The sequence below is a fragment of the Schistocerca nitens genome, chromosome 4 (assembly GCF_023898315.1).
Source record: "Schistocerca nitens isolate TAMUIC-IGC-003100 chromosome 4, iqSchNite1.1, whole genome shotgun sequence".
NCBI classification, from domain to species: Eukaryota; Metazoa; Arthropoda; class Insecta; order Orthoptera; family Acrididae; genus Schistocerca; species Schistocerca nitens.
The window spans coordinates 414,784,563-414,811,101 of NC_064617.1; the positions used below are offsets into that span (position 1 = coordinate 414,784,563).

Sequence of the window (26,539 nt, forward strand, 5' to 3'; positions counted from 1 at the left end):
ATCTTACCACAAATTTCCAAATTTTCAACTTACGTTGTTACAGGGCGGGCTGTTGTCCACAATAAAATATTTCAGTCATTCTCAGAAGAACTCTTCGTATCCTCAGGCGTATACACAAGAGACAGGTAATGTTTACAGGCACAAAAGGATGTAACAAAAATTAGCTACACTAAGCGTATGTAGTTGGTGCAATATGCTTTCAGTTTCAGGTGTGAATAAGCTACTAAATGGTTGAGAAAGTTCTGGTATGTTGTCACTTTTAAGCACTGTTTTCCACCACTACGGCCGTATCAGTTAAACCCTATTTTTACAAGTACAAAACCATCAATGTTAGAAACAAGTTTACTGTTTCCACCCTGACCGGATACCAAAAATATACACGGATCTTCTATGGTTAGAATGCACGCTCAGTACTCTAAGAATAATTGCAATGTACTATCGGTTACTGCTCCACTACGACTGCTCAGCACGCCAAGTAGAATTTAAGTTATTTGAAATAAAGTCGCAGCTTATACAGAAAAATTTGGAATTTTCCTAATAGTGTTTTACACCTTACTTGAACGTTTGTCACTTAATCAAAATCTACTAAACTAAAAGATTACTCAGATTTAATATAAACTTAATATAAATGTATGCAGACGTAAGTATAAACACATCTGACTGTCATAATAGGCCGGCCGGTGTGGCCGTGCGGTTCTAGGCCCTTCAGTCTGGAGCCGCGTGACCGCAACGGTCGCATGTTCGAATCCTGCCTCGGGCATGGATATGTGTGATGTCCTTAGGTTAGTTAGGTTTAAGTAGTTCTAAGTTCTAGGGGACTGAAGACCACAGATGTTAAGTCCTATAGGGCTCAGATTTGATTTTTGTCACAATAGTGGTCACTGAACATTCCTAGACTGCAGATCGCTCTAGCGCTCGCTACACTAAAATGATTGTATTGTATTGTATGTTAACCGGGGACCTAGAAACGACGGATAGGCTCCGTCCCCGCCGCAGCCGCAGTGGTCCGCAACCCCACGACAACTACCACAGTCCACTTCACCCCTCCGTCGCCCCACACCGAACCCAGGGTTACGCTAAAGTGATACACCTATCTTCTGATTGGTCGCATCCAAATAATAGCCAGTCAGCTTTCGAGATTTATGTATAATATACCGAGTTTTTCAATACGAATAAGTCACATTACGAAAGCGGTCTGGGCATAATTCTTAAGTATTATGTTTCAAATAAAGAAACCACGCTAATTAATTCCTTTTTAATTCGTCTGAATTATTAAGACGTGCTTCTTGTTTCGTCAAAGCCGTACAATGGCGTCTCGTGACACACTTATTTCACCATTGTACGTGAATCATTCACACGATGGAAGATGCTTCTTCCCACGATTTCGTACCTTCAGTTGTATAGAACTGCAAATATTCATATGTCACAAACATCCAACAAGTCTTCATTCGTTAGCTCAATCAACAAAACCAGTGAGATTATCAACATTTAATACATATCATAATTTTAGTAAATGATGAAGTTAGTGCTTAAAATGAATTGCTTTAAGAGAAAGGGTACTTTGTTATGGTAGTCAAAGGCCATAGACGTTCCAGTAAAATTCATCACTGGCTGTTAACTGTCACAATCTGAACCTCTCATGTCGTTACTGATATAGAGTAGCTCTAAATCGAGCGTTCTGTGTGATTTTTGTGTATCTATAAAAATACTGCGGATATGAGGCAGAAATTACCACTGTAGTTAGCTACCGATATTATAAACTAGAGTACTAAGTTCTGTTCCATTTGTTGTATGGCGAAAGCGGGATTAAATTTCTAATAGACCCTACTGTAGTTAACATTCAGTCGCTTATAAGGTAGTGACACCCCTCCATTGAAGCTGACAGCTGACACAAATGATTTATATGTGTCATAGCGTAGCTACAATTCATTACATGCATACCTCTAGATATCATGACTTCCATACGGCGGTGTACAGCTCTAAGCCATAACATCAGCTATATGTCCTCGCAATGATAAACGTGTTATAAGTATTCTTCATTAATACGATTTCCATTCTTGCGGTGATTCATATTGTACGATATACTGGAAGTCTTGCTTGAAGTCATTGTCAATCTAAACTGTAAAAATTGTAATGAATATTCTAGTTTATTTTACCATGTTAAGAATGATTAGCCTAACTGGGAAACAAGTTGTATTGTTTCCTTTACTTCGTAGTATATATGTCTCTTCTACTGTAAGAAGCTTTGAACTAATTTCGTCATCGTAAAAGAGTTCTGTGGGTTCGCCAGTCGCGAAACTATCATCTAGCAAATTTTTGTGACACTTGAGCAGAAATTCAATCCCATCGCTTTCGTCTTGCTGTCGTAATAACGGCAGCAAAAGGAATTAGCTGCTAGTACTCAGGAAATGTTGTAATATTATGGGAAGAACTAGTAATTAAAAGCAGCAGAAAATGAGCGTAATGCCTTTCCGGTGACAGGAAAATTTCACGGCAGAAGCTCGGACGTGTATGATATAATTCAGTGGAGAAGTTTCCTCTCTTACAGCAGAGTAGTTATGGCTGACTGAACATTAACATTCTTCAGGCACTCATTTTCCGAAAAATGAAGAGTGCGTTTGTAACAAATAACCTTCCTCTACAATTATTAAACGATTAAGACTACAGCAAGGAAGATTACGGAGGTAAATTCACAAGTTTTGTCTCTCTTTCCGCTGTCGGATTAATGGCGAGTTTACAAAAGCTGCGAGACCAGAATAAATTAAAACTCCTCTGTCGTGGTATGAAGAGAGTCTTGCTCTTAATTAATTAGTAGCCACTTACTTGATGTCGAGTTAAAGAAGGAAGTTACTTAACGAGTTGCGAGTTTTCGAGATTACATTATGCGATCGTCTCTGAAACACCACTAACTGCGGAGTGCCATATCGGCTGTCTTTAAAGTGTCTGCACAACTGTTCAAATAGACGCTGTTTGCGTTTCCTTCTGTTTAGTATACGTTGCTACAAGATCACTTTCTGCTGCTAGTATTAGATGATTACATATCGTATAGTACAAATGTTTCAATATTTGATTCAGTTAGTAATTTCACAACATATATAGTCTGTAAATCTATACTTCACCACACGCGCGCGCGCGCGCGCGCCCGCACACACACACACACACACACACACACACACACACACACACACACACACACACACTTAAAATTCTAGCTCTCTTATTACTTAAAAAAGTAGTCATGAAAATCTCGTCTACGACTGTAGTTAACGACGAGGTGAGCAGAGGTATGATAAAAATCTTTGATGATATTATTATTTCATTTCATACATACATCTTAATTCCCTCTTTTGTTGGAGATACGTATCCTATCGAGTGGAAGTAAAACTTAATTCCACCTACAACAAATCACTGCAACTGCAACTGTAGTAACCGAAGTTACAGATGACATCAGAGATACAATGGACAGGCATAAAACCACACTTCAAATATATTTGATATCGGCATGGCTTTTGATTCTGTTGGACTCGACATATTATTGATGAAAATGGAACACCTGAACGTCTCAATTCCCTTGATCCCCCAGATATAGAAAAAAGATAAGATATCATGGAAGAGAGATGTGAACACGGTAAAATGTGCTGCCAGGAACTGTGGTCACGGCAGTCCTCCGGGGTACACCTCTTAGTCCATTGCTTTTCTTTAATATTTCATCTGTGTTCGGTACTTAAAACTACAACATAGATATTAATGAGTTCAATTTTTACCTAAAGTTTCTACTCGTTGATAATATCCACTTACTCTATCAAAAAAATTTTCATTATGTCAGTATTATCTTGGATTATCGTATAAATTGAGGAGGACATACTTTCAAAAACAGCGTTAAGAGCCTCCTTGCCTAGGCAGAAACAAAAAATTTAGAAAATTATTTCCATCAGCAATAAAACAAAAATTTATCCTATCTTTAATCTGTCCAAATCTTATTACCATGACGTACCACTCAAGTAGAACTAGCTATCTACACATACGTAATACACTGAAGAGCCTAAAAAAGTTGTACACCTGCCTAATATCATGTAGGGCCCCTGCGACCGCGCAGAAGTGCCGCCACACGATGTGGCATGGACTCCACTAATATCTGAAGTGGTGCTGGAGGGAATTTATACCATGAATCTTCCAGGGCTCTCCATAAATCCGCAAGGCATTCGAGATATGCTCAATAATGCTTACGTACATTGCACTTGTGGAAGGTTTATCTAGATGTATTGGGGGTCCCATATCACTCCAACTGAACACGCCGCACACCATTACAGAGCCTCCACAAACTAGAACAGTTCACAGGTTACATGCAGGGACCATGGATTCATGAGGTTGTCCCCGTCCATCCATTTGATCCAATTTGAATTGAGACTCGTCCGATCAGGCATCAAGGTTGCACGAGGGAGCCTTCGGCTCCGAAAGACCATGTCTATGACGTATCGTTGAATGGTTCGCACGCTGACAATTGTTGATGGACCAGCATTGAAATCTGCAGGAATTTGCGGAAGGCTTGCACTTCCGTCATGTTGAACGATGCTCTTCAGTCTTCGTCTGTCCCGTTCTTGCAGATCCTTTTCCCGGCCGCAGTGATGTCGGAGATCTGATGTTTTATCGGATTCCTGATATTCACGGTTCATTCGTGAAATTGTCTTATTGCAAAATCACCACTTCAACGCCACATCGGAGATGCTGTGTCCCATCGCTCGTGCGTCGACTATAACATCTCATTCAACCTCAATTAAATCTTTATATCCTGCCATTGTAGCAGCAGTAACCGATCTAACAACTTCGCCAACACTTGCTGTTTTATATAGGCTTTGCCGACCGCAGCGCCGTATTCTGCCTGTTTACATATCTCCGTATTTGAATACGTATTTCTTTACCAATTTCTTTGGTGCTTCAGTGTACATCCATGTAACATTCGGTTGTAGAGCCACATCAACATTTCTATTCTTGATGGATGCGACATATTAGATGATGTAATATTCACCCACTGTTTTATACACTAATTTCTGCGTCGCTAGTGTCCTTAATGTATCTCCTATGTTGTCAAGTACTTCGCTTCGTACCGCAACTACCATTCAGAGACGGGATACAGTCCAGCATCTTCGCTATACGTCTGCATAATACGAACTCTTTCTCCATGTCCTTGTGAATTTGTCCAGTTACTTATTAGTCTAGAACTGGCCGAGAAATATTCTATGCTTAACCCAAAACACCTTCCGTTCAAGCAGAGTTACAAGCTTTATCTCTTAACATTGCCATAGATTCCCTCTCAGCATATCGCAGCCGTTTGCCTACTTTTCAACAGTGAATTAGCTGTCATATTTGCAATACTTTCCGTACTTTCCTTTTTTTCATCCTTCATTTTTGTCTATCTGTCCATAAATTTTCTTCAATATTTCTCCTTCTGATAGAGCACTGAATTTCATGATCCATGTGGACGGCAGTCTCCCTCTTTTCTTTCTTCCTGATGGCTTCCACTCCATAATTCTATGCGGTAATGTCTCCTTTGACATCCTTTTTGTATTTCCTTACCATAGCATTTGTTTTTCTTATATAAAATCTGCAGTGGAATTTTTAATGTCAATTTTCTTCCTGATGACTTCATTTCTTTCTCATCTAGATATCCCAGGAGTACGCCTCCAAAATTCCATCTCCGTTGCCATCAACCTTTTTACTATTTCCGGTTTAACTGTCCACACATATGATCCGTATGTCACAACGCTTCTGATAATTGTGTTGAAAATTTTCCTTTTTGTTTCCTTTCTAACGTGTTGTCGCATAAAATGCCATTCAATTTTCCAATACTAAACTTCGCAGCATTTATTATTGAATTAATTTCCTTGCATTCTTTTTATCTTGTGTGATGTTGACTCATAGATATCTGTATTTTTCAGCGTATTTAATAATTCCCATTCCTCCTTCCAGTGACAAATCTCGATTTGGTTCTCCTATTAGCATATATTTTGTTTTATTCCTGTTGTCCTGAAGTCCTCTTTTTTACATTCTAATAATTTCCTGATAATGTCTTCTCTATCTTGTGTCAAAATTAGTTCGTTATGATTGAATTGTAATGAATAAATCGGAATATCATTTACTGCTATTCCCAAGATTTTACATTTTCTTTTTCAGTTTTCCAACGTTTTTTTGTATATAATTTGCAGTGTGGTGTTGACATATTGCATCCTTGATGTAATATTTTTGTAACTTTAAATCGATGTGAAAGAGGTTTCTTAGAGTTTCCAAATCGCTTTAATTATGATGGAACTAATATTAAACAAGTATATTATCATATACTTTTTCTTTGTCTACAAATACTACATAATGGGATGGATTTCTAACTTTAGCTTTTCAACTATTTCTTGCAAGCAGAATATACGGTCTGTACTAGATCTCCCTGTTCTGAAGCCAGCCTGTTCCTCGGCCCTCATTTCCTTAAAATCTGCTTTCAAAAAAATTTGATAATCCTTCCATAATCTCTTAAATACGTAAGTTACAGTTATTTCTCTTTAGTTCTCACACTCATCATTTCGCCCTTCCTTGCGGATTGTTGATACAAAACTTAGTTTCAAGACTTCTGGTATGGCCTCACCATTTAAGCATTCGTTAAAAGGCTTCTCAAAATTTCATGTAATTTATCTACACTATATCTGACTAGTTCATCTGGTTTTTCTCCAACTCTAGTAGCACTCCTTTATTTTAAGTTTTGATTTTTTAGTACTTCTATGTCAGGTGAAATGCTGCCATTATTTTCTGTTTGTTCTATGTCGTTATTAATTGTAACCAAAAATTTTCCTCTGCTTTCAGTGAATAAATCTTTGACATATTTTTCCGAATCTGAATGCTAATGTAGTTAACTTTTTGAGTTCCTTTAGAATTTTTTCTGAGTGTTTCTAAAATGTCATTATTATTATTATTATTATTATTATTATTATTATTATTATTACCTTCTTCTCGTGTGCTATGCACATTTTAATGTAAATTCAGTAAATAACTAACAGGGGGCGAGAAAGCCATCAGCTTGACATAATGAATAAATGGATAAAACAAATAAATTCTTAAACTAAATGGCATTGAGAATTTTGTTGGTGCTGCTACAAGTACTTAACATATTCGCTCGCTTGAGTATATTTTCTTACTTTGTTATAAGCGACTGCCTTTAATTATGGACATTCCGCTGAATAACACTTAGCTCGTAAAGATGTGTCATCCAGGAAGGTTAATGAAGTAAATGTTACTTGAAAAAGGTTCAGTTTACCTTCCATTTCAAAGGAAAGTAATTTTGGCAAATTTGTGCTAATTTTAGTAATATTAATGACATCTGTAAATAATCCCGACAACTTCTTATGTACTACTGCTGCCCACATAGTGTTATAAAGGTGGCAACCATCTTCCACACCAGGCAGTGCTGATACGGTTATTATTTAGGAAATACTTGTTGGTAACGTCAGTATCATATTAATGCATCTTTGTGTATCATTTTCACCTCTGGATAATGCAGAAAAGTAGAAGGAGTAGACTGGGAGTAATTTATAAATTGTCCTGAAGATGTCTAACAGTGAATACGACTATTCTATGCGTATTCTGTACAGCATTATAGCACTTCGAATAACATAAGGTTACAGGTTGTCCTTTGTAATGCTTTAATGAGTCATTAGCGAAAACATGTGCTACAAATTGAAGTGTGACTTGAAAGTCACATGAATTCCGATTTAAACACGTCCTCATTGTTACACTCTGTACAGCCACGCGATAAAAATTAATTTGAATAAAACGTGTTTAGTGACAAATTTATTTTTCATATTCCTTCATTGAAAATACATCTCTCTCAATGAATAGTACTACTATTATCTCTTCATCAGCGTTGAAGAACTGTAAGGTTTACACGGTATGGTAGCATTCAAAAATATTGTAAACGGTATTGTATTTTAGCCAAGTATTAAATATATTATTGCAGGGCTGCGTTAATGCCGTACATAAGATAAGTAAAAAGTAGTAGTGGATGACATCAGTTACTTCTAATAAATAAATTGGAAAATATTTTATTCCACCGATTTAATGCAACATTTATCATCCATAGCTGGCACAACAAGTAACGATGCATAATGGTACGCTAAATCATTTTTAAAAGAGGGACGGACGCAATACATTTATATTCACCTTTAGTAAGGTTTGGCAAATTCCTATCATTTTCAGCAAGCCATTTGTCACTTTTTCCTCCCTTGCTTTGTGAGTTCCATTCTCCAGACGATAGGAGCTCTCAAGTTACTTTATGTGGAATCTGTTCTAAAATATGTGATTGCTAAGATTAGCATGTGGCTAATAGAAAACAATATAGGATACGTAACACTCCACAGAGTCGATAATAATATATCTTACGTACATTTGTAAGGAGCAGCAGCACTATCAAGATCTTCACTAAAGATCCTGTTGTATGCAGGAATGTATCGTAAGGAATATCAGAACCAGTCGCACAAATTCCCTCTCAGTGTAATGAACTGTAGTTCCATATAAATGTGAATAAAAATAGGAAAATTCATTTAACAGAGAAAGGGAAAATGGTATTATGGCATAGGATTTGTGGTATTAATCTTGAGCACGTCAAAACGCGTAATTATTTTGGGGCAGTGGGGCAGTCGCGTAAAATCGGTATTAGGCTAGGCGAAAGGAAGTGCTATGAGATAATTCAGTGCTTCCGCAAAATGATGGTATACATGACTCTAGGGAGACAAATTCTAGGGTAATGATTCAACGTTACGAGTTGTCATTTCTCATGGCGACTTTATAACAGCTAACAGACTCAAAAGTACGGCTAGGTTTCTTAACTGGTTGGAACATCCCATACGACGATCACTGGATGAAAGATAGCCGTATTTCTCACGAAATCTTGTTAAGTGAGTATGGAGACGCGTATTGTAAGAATATTCCTTAGTTACTTCGTATTAATTCTTGAATCATTTACGAAATAATTTCAGCTGTGTCGTAATAATTGAAACAATTATTTAAACGTAAGTTAATATTTAAAATAATACGTTTCTAAATCATACTAAAAAGGAGAAAAAATTTCTCCTTGACCGATACAGATACCTAACTCTGTACAGGTCGTCCTAACAAGTTTTACTTCTTTTTGTTTTTGTTTTTTTGTCATCATTCTTCTGATTGGTTTGATTCGGATCGCCACGAATTCCTCTCCTATGCTAACCTCTTCATCTCAGAGTAGCACTTTCTACCTGCGTCAGCAATTATTTGCTGCATGTATTCCAATCTCTGGCATCCTGTACAAATTTTGGCCCTATACAGCTCCCTCTACTACCACGGAAGTCATTCCCTCATGTCTAAACAGATGTGCTGTCATCATGTCTCTTCTTCTTAGTAGTGATTTTCACATACTCCTTTCCTCTCCTATTCTGCGCAGAACCACCTCATCCATTACCTTATCTGTCCACCTAATTTTCAACATTTGTCTGTAGCACCACATCTCAAATGCTTCGATTCCCTTATGTTCTGGTTTTCCCTCAGTCCATGTTTCACTACCTTATATTGCTGTACTCCAGACGTACATTCTCTAAAACTTCTTCCTCAAATTAAGGCAGGTATTTGATATTAGTAGACTTCTCTTGGCCAGAAATGCCTTTTTTGCCATAGCGAGTCTGCTTTTGATGTCCTCCTTTCTCCGTCCGTCATTGGTTATTTTACTACCTAGGTAGCAGAATTCCTTAACTTCATTGACTTCGTGACCATCAAACCTGATGTTAAGTTCTCGCTGTTCTCATTTCTACTACTTCCCATTACCTTCGTCTTTTTTCGATTTACTCTCAATCCATGCTCTCTTCTCATTAAACTGTTCATTCCACGCAGAAGATCATGTAATTCTCCTTCACTATCACTCAGGATAGCAATGTCAACAGCGAATCGTATCATTGATATCCTTTCACCTTGAATTTTAGTTCCACTCCAGAACCTTTCTTTTATTTCCATCACTGCTTCCTCGCTGTACAGATTGAGCAGTAGGGGCGAAAGTCTACGTCATTGTATTACACCCTTTTTAATACAAGCACTTCGTTCTTGGTTGTCCCCTCTTGTTATTTCCTCTTGGCTGATGTACATATTGTATGTCACCCGTCTCTCCCTATAGCTTACACTTACTTATCTCAGAATGTCGAACACCTTGCACCGTTTTACATTGTCCAACGCTTTTTCTAGGTCGACAGATCCTATGAACATGTCTTGATTTTTATTCAGTCTTGCTTCCATTATTAATCGCAACGTCAGAATTGCCTCTCTCGTGTCTTTACCGTTACTAAAGCCAAACTTCTCGTCATTTAGCGCATCCTCAGTTTTTTCTTCCATTCTTCTGTATATTATTCTTGTCAGCAACTTGGATGCACGAGCTCTTAAGTTCATTGTTTGGAATTTCACTATTGTCATACATTCAACACACCAAAGTGAATAGTCATTTTGTTGCCACTTCCCCCAATGATTTTATAAGTTCTCACGGAATGTGGTCTCTCCTTGTGGTCTTAAGCCCTCCAAAGATCTGTTAAATTGTGATTCTAGTACTGAATCCCCAATCTCTTCTAAATGGACTCTTGTTTCTTGTACTGCCACATCAGACAAACCTTCCCCCTCATAGAGGCTTTCGATGTGTTCCCTCCACTTATCCGCTCTCTTCTCTGCATTTGACAGTGGAATTCCCGTTGCACTATTAATGTTATCACTCTTGCTTTTAATGTCACCGAAGGGCGATTTGGCTTTCCAGTGTGCTGAGTCTGTCCTTCCGACAATTATTTCTTTTACGATTTCTTCGCCTTTTTCTTGCAGCCATTTCGTATAAGCTTCCCTGTACTTTTTATTTATTTCATACCTCAGCGACTTGTATTTCTCTCTTCCTGAGTTTCGTGGAACATTTCTGTACTTCCTCCTTTCATCGATCAGTTGAAGTATTTCTTCTGTTACCCATAGTTTCTTCGCAGTTGCCATGTTTGTACCTATGATTTCCTTTCCAATATCTGTTATGGGCCTTTATAGAGATGAAACTACTCTTCAACTATTCTGCCTACTGAGCTATTCCTTATTGCTATATCTATAGCCCCAGAGAACTTCCACAGTATCTCGCCGTTCCTTAGTACTTCCGTATCACAATTATTCGTACATTGATTCTTCCTGACTAATGTCTTAAATTTTAGCCTAATCACTATTATATTGTGATCTGAGTCTGTGTCTGCTCCTGGGTACGCCTTACAAATAAGTATCTGATTTAGGATTCCCTGTCTGACCACGTTGTAATCTGACTGAAATCTTCCCGTATCACCCAGCATTTTCCAAGTATACCTCCTCCTTTTGCGATTTTTAACAGACTTTCCACTATTACTAGCTGAAACTGGTTACATAACTCAATTAGTATCTCTCCTGTTTCGTTCCTTTTCCCAAGCCAATATTCTCTTGTAACCTTTTCTTCTACTCCTTCCCCTACAACTGCGTTCCAGTCTCCCAAAACTATAAGATTTTCATACCCCTTTACATACTGTATTACCCCTTCAAAATCCTCATACTCTTTCACTATTTCTTCATCTTCAGCTTGCGACGTCTGCATGTATACCTGAACTATAGTTGTCGGTGTTCGTTTTCTGTCGATTCTGATACGAATAACGCTGTCACTGAACTGTTCACAGTAACACTCTCTCAGCCCTACCTTCTTATGCGTAACGAATCCTATTCCAATCTTCTGCTGCTTTTGATATTACTATATACTCATCTGACCAGAAATCCTTGTCGTCTATCCATTACACTTCACTGACCCCTGCTATATCAAGATTGAGCTTTTGCATTTCTCTTTTCAGATTTTCTAGTTTCCCTACCACGTTCAAGCTTCTGACATTCCACGCTCCGACTCGTAGAACGTTATCCTTCCTTTGATTACTCACTCTTTTTCTCATGGTAACCTCCCCTTTGGCAGTCCTCTTCCAGAGATCCGAATGGGAGACTATTCCGGAATCTTCTGCCAATGGAAAGATCATCATGACACTTCTTCAATTACATGCTACATGTCCTGTGGATACACGTTACGAGTCTTTAATGTAGTGGTTTCCATTGCCTTCTGTATCCTCATGCCGTTGTTCACTGCTTATTATTCTGTCTTTAGTGTCCCACCCCAAGGACAAGAGAGTGCCCTAAACCTCTGTTCGCTCCTCCTCCCTCTTTGACAAGACCGTTGACAGAATGATGGGTGACTTCTTATGCCGGAAGTCTTCGGCCGTCAATGCTGATTATAAATCAAATTTTAAGCAATGGCGGGATTCGAACACGAGACTGAAGACGTTTTGATTATGAATCAAAGACGCTACTCCCTTACCATGTATAAATTTTTAATATCTGTGACAGATGTCAGTAAGATTTATAACGGAAAACGTGTAGCACTTGCAGTGATTGATGCATTGATGAATAATTCACCTCCTATGTGTTACCTGCCGCGAGTACCCCGGGATTTTGTTATAAATATCACAAGTATTGTGAAGGTTCTTACAAATTCATAAGCACATATTTTCTTGATAATTTGTGTGGGGTCTAAAACTTAATAATTGTTTTTATTGACATTATTATATTTCTGCATTTTAGTCTTGTTGGTGGGAAATTTCTAAAGAGTATCATACATTTTATTTAATCAAAGCTTTACCCATCAATATATATATATGTTGCACGCATCTCAACTTCCCATCCTCCCACTCTTTCTGACCTTGTCGTTCTCCCACTCCCCCTCTCTCTGCTCAGCTGTGCACGTCAACTCAGCCTGTGTGACCGTGCGGTTCTAGGCGCTTCAGTCTGGAACCGCGTAACCGCTACGGTCGCAGGTTCGAATCCTGACTCGGTCATGGATGTGTGTGATGTCCTTAGGTTAGTTAGGTTTAAGTAGTTCTAAGTTCTAGGGGACTGATAACCACACATGTTAAGTCCCATAGTGCTCAGGGCCATTTGAACCATTTTGCACGTCAACTCACATGCTGTCTGAGATGCATTTTGATACAACCTACTCAACACGTCAGTCCTGCAGAGCTGCTGAGATTTCAGGCATTATCTAAGTTTGACACCCTCTCTCCAAACGGACAGACCGACAAAAAACCGAGTTGATAGTGCATTATCGTCCTGAACTGAGTCATGTTTAAAATTTCAAGTCTCTAGCGCATTAGGAAATTAGTCTCAAATCAGCTGCCAAATTTGTATGGGAGAGACAGGCAGAGAAGAAGGCGACCTAGAAAAAAATGCCTTTTTGAAACACTAACCAAGTTTTGTTTACTGAAATACTATCGTATCAAAATAATACTTCTATGCCAGTCATTTGTGTGACAACATGGATAACATCACACACACACACACACACACACACACACACACACACACACACACACACACACACACACACACACACACACAACCCCCACCTCCTCTCTGTCTTTCACTTGACCCTGCTCAGAACGAGATGGTGAGATCAAGAGAATCGAAGGAGGGTAACCTGGTACAATATTTTACAGGAAGAGTCACTAAACTCCGGTAATTTACTGCAGAAAAACAGTTACATGTTATTGAATAACGGTAATTTTGACCATTGTGTACTCTCTGTTATGCATGACTCTTGTACCATGATCATGAATTCTTTTATCTGGGAGGTACTGCTGAGTATCTCCTTCAAGTGCATAACGGGTTAGTAGAGATAGTCACATGATGCAGTTAGGAACGCCAGTCTTTTAAGTAAATCTGTATAGGGAGTGCGGTTACTGTTTAAAGCGGTTATTCTAATAAGCCTTATCAGTAATTGGAAAACCGAAAACCGTTCTTTTGTGAATGGGACCCTGCAAAAATATTTCATACCTAAGTGGAGTGTTGTGCAGCGAAGGAGGCCCTGATTTCAAATTTAAATTTCGGGAAAACTAAGATCGGCAGACAAGGCAATAAGTAGTCTGTTATTTTTTGAAAATTTCCACCCGTCTCAGATTGGAGGAGGCGCGAACGACTAATAAAATTTGTCATCACATCCTGTAGTATCTGAGTGGATATGGATTCAGATGCCAAGCACGTCGCCGATTGCGACTCGTGTAACGCGGTGGGATGGTTCCAGTAGCTAGTGTCCTTTAATGCACTCTACAAAAAATACTTACAGGGAATAAATTCGGGATAATATGGAGGAAAATCGATCTTTGCGCGAGTAAATTTGTAGTAATCCTATGCGATGACTCTATTTCCGACGTATTCATCAAGAAATCAAAACACCTGTCCCGTGGTCAGGCCCCATCTTTCATGAACCACTCGGTTTACGCAATCTGAGATTTTCAGAATCTAAAACCACCAGTGTAGTTTATTTACGACTCAGTTTAGATGGAAGTGTTCTTCATCTGTGAACAAGATGCAGCCAACATCAAATCAGTCGTTACCAGCCATTGTGATAATCAGCTTCGCGAAGTCAGCCTTAAAGAGATTCTATAGGCGCTGTCTCACTATTTTCTGCGTCGTAGAACGCTCCAATTCTTGGGGCAGATTTCCTTGGTGACGCTCCTCTTTGGGCTAAAACGGCGCGGGGTGCAGCGCAAGTGGCTGTGGAATGGATAGCTGGACAGGGAAAACATGCTAGGAGAGCAGGGTATATAGCTACACTCACTGCCTGTATGTAAATAAGATCAGAATTTAGAAACAACTTTTCCAGCTGGTTATAACGCAACATTAAAAAGAAAGAATAAAAATAAAAAAGGGAATTTCCTATCTCCAAGGAAACTGTCGGATAGGTCCGCGGCACAGCTGAAGCTACTAGGGCGCACAAGAAACCCACTCTTGCTGTAGTTGCCCCACCGGCAACCCTAGCATAGTTAACGCCCGTGGCCGTCCGGAATAAGGCAGCGTCCGCTGCTCACCGCCCCTTGCAACCTGCAGAATCTCCTCCCAGATGCGCGAGAGGCCAGCAGACGGCGCTGTAGCCGAAGCTAAGTGCTCAACGGCAAGACAACACGAAGTGCCCACATCGACATATCGCACGTATCCCACCCTGCACACTTAAAATTTTTCTGAATAATTGCTGAAAGCCCGGGGCCCACATTCCTCACTAGATCGCCAGCCATACTACCTGCTCGCGTGAATTGGGCGTACATCTTGCTAGTGGTTTTCGCATCGTAACCTTTTAAAACACTAAACCTTGTTTGAAAACTGCACCTTCCTCACGAAGGACTGTGTTCTAACCTGTGGTATTACAGTACCAGAAAAACTTCTTGTTCTGTGGAATACATGATATCAAACTTATCCTTCGGCACGGTAACCGCATTCCAAGGTTCAACGGTGGAACTGACCGCTGCAAACTGAACTGAACTTTTTATAGGCGCTATGTACTGCGTTCACAGACCCATCTCTTAACAGTTTTTCGAACTACCTCTGAACTTCTGTGTAACTTACGCATAAAATTCTTACAACTCTCACAACAAACAAATGGTTTGTAACATTCATCTATCTATCTTAGTTTCTTAGATATTTAATTCTGAAATAGGGTGCTCCACCGCTGGACACCCTCTAGGCGTGATATGTGCCTGTAAGGCAGGAGTCTAAGGGCGCAGCATGAACATGGCGGTTTTTTCGATAGTATGCGACTCCTACGTTGCCACCATCGTATAGAAGTCAGTATTACCTCATTCTACACGCGGATGGACTGGGTTGCAAGTTAGCAGAATATCGATAATACTGTTATTGTTCATCATCCACAACGAACTGCAGCGTGGTTTGTATAACATATTTCACAAAACTTATTGAAACAGAAACTGGTTCTGTTGGATTAATGCGCGACTGCACTTAACGGAACTGGTTCAAATGGCTCTGAGCACTATGGGACTTAACTTGTAAGGTCATCAGTCCCCTAGAACTTAGAACTACTTAAACCTAACTAACCTAAGGACATCACACACATCCATGCCCGAGGCAGGATTCGAACCTGCGACCGTAGCGGTCGCGCGGTTCCAGACTGTAGCGCCTTTAACCGCTTCGCCACCCCGGCCGGCACTTAACGGAACTGTGACTACGGTTTACAGTAGCAACAATCACATACGTTTCCTCGTTTATTGCGTGCTGTAGTTATGGCCAAGAACAGAGAAACTGGTCTCATTTGCTTGTTGCCCTCTGTGAAACGTTCATAATTGCAAAGAGCGTACAGTAGCGATGAAAAAAAAAAACGCTCGTAGCTCTTAACGCACGGTTTTGAGTCCATGCTGCTGGGCGTATTTCCCTTGTTTGGTCTGTACTGTCACCTCTGAAAATATGCAGGGCATCAGACAAATGTTGTAGAGGTTTCTTGAGGAACGAATCGAGGATAGGAACCTGTATCCAGAAACATCATCAAACGGCGCTACACAGTGATGATGTATTAGTCCTGGCACTTGCCACTAGCCCCTTGGGCGGCAAACGTGACTTTGTTCTCCAAGGACCCGGAAGCAGAACGTGTCGCAGTGTTGTTTGTTATTCAGTGATCGCGACTGATTGCTATCATCGCCAGTGGAGAGGGAGGAGCTAGCTTCTGAGTAGAAATGCCTTTCTTTCCTAGGAACCTAAGAATTCTTTGCTGTGTTGCGCAGTAAATGCTTTCGGACACTGGTTTCCATCTGCAATTTAGTTTTCTCCTGGAAACCTCTAAAGTCTCCAATTTTCTTCGGCATCGAAACGAAAAATAAACTGCAGATGGGCTCAAATGGCTCTGAGCACTATGGGACTTAACTTCTGAGGTCAATAGTCCCTTAGAACTTAGAACTACTTGAACCCAACTAACCTAAGGACATCACACGCATCCATGCCCGAGACAGGATTCGAACCTGCGACCGTAGCGGTCCCGCTGATCCAGACTGTACGCGCCTAGAACCGCTCCGCCACTCCAGCCGGCCAGCAGATGGGAACCCATGTCATCAACGAAGGCAAGAGATCATCGGATTCACAGGAGACAAGCCTTGTCAACTCGGCAACTAGCTCCTCCTCCTCCGCCACTGGCGACCGTCGCAATCAGTCGTGATCACTGAATAACAAATATCATTCTGAGACTTTCTGCATGTGGTCCGTCAGCATATAAAGTCATGTTTACTGCCGAAGGTGTGGCCTAGTGGCTGGCGCCATACCTGTAACTTCTACGCTCTAATGCGTCGTTGCATTACGTTCTTCGACAATCGTTCCGACCCTCGATATGTTACTTGAGACACCCTCTACAACCCACCAACGTTTGCCGCAATATTTCTGGGACACCCTGTGCATTTTAGTTTACTAACCAAGAGAGGCGTCCTGAAGATTGGGACTACCTGCATAGTGCTAAGGAGTGTAGAAACTACAGGAAGGTATACATAAATGCTCTCTTAGTTTCGTAGGATATCTCGATTTCATCAGCTTTAATAACGATTTGTGAGCTCCCTAGGTTTCAAATTATCTTAGCACTCTCTGCCAAGGTAATTACTCATGTTTCTGTGGCAGCACTGATTTCGAAACAGAATCTATTCGTAGCTCAGCTTTCTAATACAACGTTTGAGTGTTACAGGCGAGCAATCGTGATGTTGAGTTCATCACGCTGGTTGTCTAGCGATATTTTTGCCACTTGATTGACGGTATCTCATTTAAATGTGGATTACGCGGGATGTAGCGTCACTAATTCCCAATACATCGCTGGATATGATCCTGTAATTTTTCTGCTTTCAGCGAGATCGTTTCTCTTTCAGGAGGCCTTCAGTAACAGACTGCATTCAACTGAGTGTGTTGTCAGCCACGTCGAATCCAGTTCTTCCTTTTTTAGGGTACTCGGATGCTGTTCTTGTAATACAGGATGTAGTAGCTGATATAATTTGAGTTCCACGGCCTGGAATCTGAACAACAGTGATCAGCATGCTTAAAATTAAGTATTTCGGTTCTATAAAACACTGTATTAGCTGCAATGTAGACCAACTGCGAACCATGTTCTCGGGCAATGGATGAGCCAGTTGATATGTGTACGCGGCTCGAAATCTCCCTGATCACTGTCAGAAAACTGGATGAAGCTGCGAACAGGTGTGTCGGGAGAGCTGCAGAGAGTTGTGTAACACGGATACGAATGGTACCTTCAGTATTTAAATGGTTCAAATGGCTCTAAGCACTATGGACTTAACTTCTGAGGTCATCAGTCCCCTAGCCTTAGAACTACTTAAACCTAATGAATCAAATTACATCACACACATCCATGCCTGAGGCAGGATTCGAACCGGTGACTGTAGCAGAACGGCTCGGCCACAACGACCGGTCGCCTCCAGCATGCTCCTATCCTACGGATACTGTCACATCTACAGGAACTACAGTGTCTCTCATTATACGGCCACCTAAGAGTTACTGACATGTCACGTCTCGGAGAAGACGGCGTGTAGAGCAAAGACAGTGACTAGGGAGAACTCAGGATGTTATACCCATTCCCCCAACCAATAACATCCAGAAGCTGCCTTCCACTGACACTGAAAGTGAGTTAGTGTGCCTCACTTCACCCTTTGGGAAACCTGTTATGTCCGTCACAGGAACAGTCTACGTATAAGAGTAGCTTTTTATTAATCGTCAACACTTTAAATATATGGCGAATAATTCCACCTCTTAGGGAAATCCCAGCAAGCTTGGGAAATAACACCAGGGTGCAATCTATGTTGTTGCTACACACTAGTGAAATCAAGGACACAGTAAAACTTCTGCTCACACACACCTTTATTCTCACACGTCCATTTTACAGTTCCCGTTGAAATATATCCGCTACAGAGGGCAGCACAATGTACAGACTTAACAGAAAACCAACAGATGGCGTAGGAGTCTTCATTCCCCGACATCCTCCCCACCCTGGTCCATCTCGAGGGGGATGACCAGCTGGACCGGTCGACAGATCTTCAAAGCATCTGGCTGGCGAAGGATGATGCACCGTATTTTACTGTCTCTGCCATGCCGCACTTCTTCTACCACAGCCCTCATCCACAAGTGCCGTGGTTTGCTGTCTTCTTGGAGCAGAACAACCTCTCCAATTCTCGGTTTCCTCTGCAAAGGGTATCCCTTCACCTCATGATATTGTCTTAGCAGCAGGAGGTATTCTGTCTTCCACCTGCGCCAGATGTCGTCATTGACCTTTTGTCTGAGTCGGAACTCCTTGGCAAGGTCCTTTCTAGTTGCTGGCTCTGGCCCACATGGAATTGTTACTAATTTCCCACCATTTAGAAGGTGGGCTGGCGTCAATGCAGTGTCGCTCTCTCCTTGAGTGATGGGTCGTGAGTTTATTGCGGCTTCTATGCTGATCAAGGTGGTGTTTAAGCTCTCTTCATCCACCTGGCAGCGACCAAGAACTTTCCTCAGGCAGCGCTTGACTGAGCCTATCATGTGTTCCCACCAGCCTCCCCACCAAGCCGCACGTGGTGGTATGAATTTCCAAGTGATTCCATGGTGGGCACAGTAGAGCTGTACGTCAGTATGCTGCATGGTTCTGAAAAGCTCTGGCAGTTCTGAGTTGGCTGCATGGAATGTTGTAGCATTGTCTGAGTAGACAGTGACTGGTAGGCTCCTACGTCCTGCAAAGCGTTGCACGGCCATCAAAAATCTGTCAGTGGGCATGTCAGTTGCAAGTTCAATATGAATGGCCCGTGTTGTTGCACATGTGAATAGGACCATGTAGGACCTTTTTGTTTGATGTCCAGATTTGACATATAATGGTCCGGCAAAATCGATGCCTGTTACTGCAAATGGTCTTGAAGGCTGAACTCTGTCCAGTGGTAGTGGGGCCTCCATCTCTTCACACCGGCGACTGTGTATTATCTTGCACGGTAGGCAAGAGTGAAGAACTCTCCTAACAGCTTGTCGTCCTCGCAGAATCCAAAATTCTTCTCGCAGGTCCCCTAACACAATCCGCACACCGATATGATGCAGTCTTACATGTGTATGCCTGATGAGAAGCTCAGTGAACTGGTGACGTCCATCCAATATAACTGGATGCTTCTCTGAGTGTGACAGTGCAGCACATTGCAGCCTACCACCAAGACGAAGGATGCCATCCGATATAAAGGGATTGTATCGAGCAATCTTTGATTCCTTGGGCAATTGTTCTCCCTTACGCAATGCAAACAGTTCACTAGTGAATAGTTCCTCTTGAACTCTTCTGATCCAGTAGGTGCGGGCATTTTGTAATTCCAAAGCACTAAAACTGCCGGAAAATCTATTTTTGTTTCTTGTTGTGCTGATAAATCGAAATACGAAGGCAATTACATGCAGTACTCGCCAATATGAACTAAACATTGCAATGTCCAGTTGTGGTTCAGTGATGCTGATCAGAGTGACATTTGCTCTCGTTTTGGCTTCTGGCATTGATGGAGGTGGGGATAAGATTTCCAGTGGCCAGAACTGCTTGGCTTCTGAAAGCCATCGTGGACCACCCCACCAGATATCAACAGATGGCGTAGGAGTCCCGGGACCAAAATGTTGCTACACACTAGTGAAATCAAGGACACAGTAAAACTTCTGCTCACACACACCTTTATTCTCACACGTCCATTTTACAGTTCCCGTTGAAATATATCCGCTGCAGAGGGCAGCACAATGTACAGACTTAACAGAAAACCAACAGATGGCGTAGGAGTCTTCATTCCCCGACATATGTGTATGTTTGGGGGTCCTGATAAAACGTGTTCAGGCAGCCACTGAGGGAACAGGGTTGAACAAACTGCAGACTGTGGAAGACGTTCGAATAAATGCTTGTCGATAGATTTCTGAGGTCACAGTGGGAATATTCCAGCGACTACCAGTAAAGACTGAGAAGATAAGGCTTTCTCAAGCAATTTGAACGAAACTTAGGGTTTGACTCATTGTCCCTAGAACTTACCGTGAGCCTCTGGTTCTTAGTCGAGTGGAAGGCTTGAACCAGAGACTTCGAACTTTCCATGGTTAACTCATCTGTGACTTCCTATACTTGCGTCATAGTTGTGAGAATGGTAGGATCCGTTCTAAATCTTTCAGAAGTGCAGAGGACGTCAGTGGCTACTATCCTGGTATTGTATCTGAGCGGGTTACTAACAAGTAATTTTAGATCGGGCGATTCTCCATCCGGTCCAGATAACGATAGCTATAAGATGTATCAGTGTCAGAGGCAAAGCAATTCCCTCCGTAGGCGAGATTATTGAAATCCTCCTGATCAACTGCCGAAGCATTCGTAACAAAGTGCCAGGGGTTGAAGTGTTCATAAGAAGCAGTGGAGCTCATTAATACAAGGTGTATAAAAAAGAATCATCTGAATTTAAAAACTCGTAACTATTATGTTGTTTGAGATCAGGTGTATGGTCCATTTTTCTTTGCCGAGAACACTGCTGCAGGAAGCATATCAGCACATACCTCGATATACTTGAGAACGTTCTTTTCCCACAATTGGAAATTGATTCGAACGAGATCATTTACTAACAGGATGGGACACCACCACACTGGTACCTGGAAGTACGAGAATTTTTAAATCATAGGATTATTGAACGATGGATCTGTCTCACTGGACCAAATCATGTAGCCTTACATTACTGCCTCCAAGGTCACCGGACCTGATCGAATGTGATTATTTCTTGTGGGGCATATAAAAGACTCTGTTTATGTTCCTCCGTTATCTACAACAATGAATATACTGAGGCATTGCTTAACAGCGGCTGTGAAAGCTGTAACGCTAGACATGCCCGCTGCAGTGTGCGAACTACTTCAGTACCGCATTGGCATAATTATGCCGTTCATCTCAAGGGAGGCATATTGAACATCTATGAAAAGGTATGAAAAAGAACTTGTTGAGTTTGCCGTTCATCAAAATACCAAATGCATTGTATATGTTTATTAGTTTCAGAAATATAGATGTGCTAAATTGGATGATGCTTCTGATACACCTTTATTACGTACAAAAAGCTGGTTAGAACCCGAAATTGAAAGCAGCGAGATTTCTGGGAAAATTTAAGCTAGTTTAGAAAGGATTCACTACTGGTATATCAAGAAGGTTTATTTGTTGTAGTTGACAATAAACGCATGTAGAATGAAGTTGAAATTGAAGCTGCATTCAATAATATTTGGGCAAGACTCTGTATCGAGAGCGACCATAAACTTAACAGTTACATCTTTTATCGAACATGGTACACACACACACACACACACACACACACACACACACACACACACACAGAGAGATGCATCCGAAAAGTTTTGAGGTTTCCTCAGTTCGCAGTTACACACGTTTCCAATCGTACTATCATTCTAGGATGAGAGTTTAATCTTCCTGCGATCTATTGGAACAGCTATGTCACGGACGTTATTTCGTACCATTAGAAACGTTACTAAATGACTTACCTGAATACTCCATGGAGCAGGCAGCTCTTAAGCCCACTCATGATGGAAGAACCCTATCTGATCCAAAGTATCCGAGCACATCCTTGTAGAGCGGAATTGATCACTCGATGAGAAGAGTGGCGGATCGCCACTATTAAAGGTTGTGGATTTGAGGGGGGGGGGATGCCTATTGTGTATCAGCAGACAAGCGGTAGATGCAGAATGGGTCGGCCGGAAGAGATCAGTGATTCGAACGTGGACCAGCCACTGGATGTCATATGAACATCAAATCCAGCAGTCACCATTGTACAGCTGCTTAAGTCGACTGTTGGTGATTTCATTGTTAATTAAAAAAGTCAACAAAGCACATCCAAACCAATATTTGGCAGACTTTACGCACTAACAGACTGGAACCATAGAGCATAGCGTAGGGTGTTGTAAAAAAAAAATAAAAATAATAAAATAAAATCAGCGGAAGGAATCATGTGTGAATTCCAAGGCTCTGTCAGCAGATGGTATGTCACAGTGATTGTGTTTAGGAAGTTAAGATGTAAGGGGTTTCATAAGCGACACTCGAGGCTGTGTAAAGAACAATGCCAGTGGACAATGGGTAAATTAAAACGAGTGATTTGCTACAGTGAATTAAGCTGTAACTTGTGGCAGTTTCATAAATGGGTTTGGATTTGGCGAATTCCTGGAGACTTACCTGCCAGCATGTGAACTGCTAACACTTACGTACAGAGGAGGCGGTTGGGTTGTGGTCCCCTCATTCCGCTGAAGAAATCGCTAAATTCGCAAGGATTCGAAGACATTTTAAGACGCACAAGATTTGGTACGTAGGACATCCGCAGCTGAGAATCAAGATAATTAATTTCGAGAGATCCGCTTCAGTTGTAATAATAATCGTTTAAACCAAGACCGGTTTTGAGACTTTTAAATACCATCATCAGGTGCATGAAATTGCAGTAGTGGTTGGCGTTGCTATCGTGCTTTTTCCTGGCTGCGGACAGTTTCCTCTAACACAGGAACTCCAGGACTGACCTACCCGACCACATATAATGTGTTATCAAATACGAGGGCAGTTCAATAATAATAATTTTGTTTTTGACAACATAGCTTTCTTCATCCTCATAATTTTGATGCTCCTTCTCAAAGTAGTCTCACATGAATGTGATACACTTGTCACAGCGTTTCTGCCAATCTTCAAATACATGCTGGAAAGCATTTTTGAAGAGGTTCTTCAAAATCACCTCCGCAGCCTTCACTACTGCATTTGATGATTGATAATGCCTCCTACATAGGTGTTTCTTCATGTTAGGGAATAGAAAAACGTCACGGAGTATAGGGAGGGTGAGGGATGCACTTCACTTTGATTTTTGCAATGTATTCTGCAACGACATTGGCAATATGCGGCCGCGGATTATCGTCGTGCAGCATCCAGCTTGCTTTACGGAAATGTGGTCTTTTGCGCCTGATATGTACTTAAATGTTTTCAGGACATCCCTGTAGTAGTTCCCAGTTACTGATGTGTGTGTGTGGGTACAACATGCTTATAAACCATTCCATGAATATCAAAGAATTAGCTGACCATAACTTTCCCAGCAGAAGCCATCACTTTTGCTTTTCTGGGGGTTGGTAATGTAGATTTCCACTCGCAGCTTTGCTGTTTCATCAGCAGTTATTGCATTGTAAGAAACTACGTAACTTCCTCTAACATCAACTTTAACTGCATGCCGACCTGCACGTGAATGTCCTTTGCTCGGTAATCAACAGTCTTGGAACACAACGAGCACAACCACGTGTCATGGGTAATTTTTCTGTCACCAACGTGTGGCTGGCATCCAATGAAGGGTTCAGTATTTCAGAAAGAGATCTTAAGGTAATTCGTCGATCCACTCTCACAATGACAGGAGCAGCGTTGATGTTTTCTTCCGTAAGAGCAGTAACTGGAGCACCGGGTCCACCTTCCTTTCAAATTGATTGTCTCCCTTCTTTAAACATTCTAAATCACCTTTGCTGTGCTGTAGGGAAGAACTGGCTCTCCATAGGCCTACTGTAAAGCTGAAGATTTGTTGAGACGAAAGCAAAATTTCAAATCCCGATATTGTTCCTCGCGTGTTACCTCCATTGCAGCGGTTGGCGATACTGAACATGTCTGACTTTGCTTGCCTCTCACAGACGGAAACCAGGAGCCCCAATAATGAAACTACTACAACGTGTTTGTTGCACATTAAACTAACAGAATAGCATAAGATTAAAAATTAGAGCGAGAAATTATTACCATAAAATTATTATCATTATTTATTGAACAGCCCTTGTACTATAATTTCGTACTCCTGAAGGTGGGATTTAAAAATCTTATAACCGGTCGTGGTTTAAATAAATACTGGTACAACTGGAGTGGATCACTCGAAATGAATTAGCGTTTTACAGTATTCAGTGCCGTAGAGAATCATTTCAGGTATGATTATCGTTTCTATCAGCATGACTATGCACTCTCTCATATCACTCCAGAAATTGACTAGCCTAACCAGAATCGTGACTTGAACGCAACTGAACACTTTTGGGATAAGTTAAAACGTTGACTTCGCTCCAGCGTCCGGTCTCTTGTTTCGGATCTTGAGGAAGAATGGACAGCCCTTTCTCGAAAGGGGTGGACGGACCTCATGTTAATGTCCAATGATAGGTGTCCGGAAAGATTTCATCACAGAGAGCATATTGGCTCTAATGGCAACCAGGAGACCTGACATGGTTCAAATGGCTCTGAGCACTAGGGGACTTAATTGCTGAGGTCATCTGTCCCCTAGAACTTAGAACTACTTAAACCTAACTAACCTACGTACGTCACACACATCCATGTCCGAGGCAGGAATTGAACTTGCGACCGTAGAAGTCGCACGGTTCCAGACCATAGCACCTAGAACCTCTCGGCCCGATCTGACATGTTTGAGGATGCGCATTTGATATTTTTTCAGACACCTCGAGGCATTTTCATCAACAACGGTTATCAGAACGCAGAGCGAAAAATCAAAATTAAAAACTTGTTTATGTGTAGCAGACTAGATAAGGAATCACTAATGTCATATCTCTGTGTGTAACATTAAGTTCTAGCCATGTGCATGTAGTTCAACTGTGACTCGTGTTTAAAATAATAATTGTCAGCAGCACTTGATTAGCGATATTCATTCCACAGATGAGACGAGATTACCGCAAAAAGGATAAAAACTCAGACAGGATAAGACCTAATAAAAAAGAGATGGTGTTTCCAACAGCTGAACCATTTCAGCGCTCACCGAAGGAAATTATGGTGAACGAAAATATGGATGAGCGATGTAGCATAACTACTTTCGTCATCCGCAGTCGAAGCCTTTCGTACCAAATGACTGTCATTTTGTCCAGGCAAGCGGCTGTTGGTATTCCTCTTGAATTCCGTTCGTTGGAGAATACGTTCTAAAAGTAGAGGCAATATCTGCATGCCTCAACAAACTGCGCCAATGTAACTAACTGCCTTGAGAGCAGTAACATCACTTTTTTCCAATTAAAGTAACTAATTAAAAAAATGTGAATGTGCTGGTAATACTGAACTCTCTAATAGCAGCAAATATCTAATCCAGAGCAATCCGCTGGCGCTGCATGGTAATTTCGTTAATGCGAAACATCAAGTATCTGATTTTCAGTAGAAGTGGCTCATGGTACAGGTTGTTTATTAAACGATTCTTCCCTTGTGATAAGAGTGCACCATATAAAAATATAAACTTGGGTTAGGCTTTAACTTCGTTGACGTAGTTTCTGGGAAGGATTTCCACGGTACAACTAGCTCAATGGCTCGCTCGCTCTTTCATTTCCAATACTCGTCCATTCGAGGCGGCAGTAACAACAAGAAAATACGTTTTGTGTTTCAACAGGCGCAATTCAGTGAGTGGGAATACACCTGTCTTCGTCGTGAAAATTTCTTTTACTTTGTCATGTCATGACATGCTTCAACTGATATCTATCATCATCTCTGTTAAATTAATGGGATATACCTTGCTGGTATCGTCTCCACTCTGCAACAGCACCAGTGCACAAACTCTAGGTTCGCGATAAATCCATCATCAGACTGGTTAAAATCGATACAAAGTATTTTCTCATTTAATACTCCATTCTGTAACACAGTCAGTGCCAAAATTCA

The 26,539-nt window shown here is 41.1% G+C and overlaps 1 protein-coding gene across 1 annotated transcript; it reads right to left on the bottom strand.

The window, feature by feature from the left end:
- Positions 1–18,858: 18,858 nt before the first annotated feature.
- On the bottom strand, positions 18,859–19,641 carry LOC126252348 (uncharacterized). The gene has a single exon (XM_049953238.1). It carries the CDS (start codon positions 19,639–19,641, stop codon positions 18,859–18,861), a length of 783 nt encoding a protein of 260 aa, XP_049809195.1.
- Between the last annotated feature and the right edge of the window lie 6,898 nt (positions 19,642–26,539).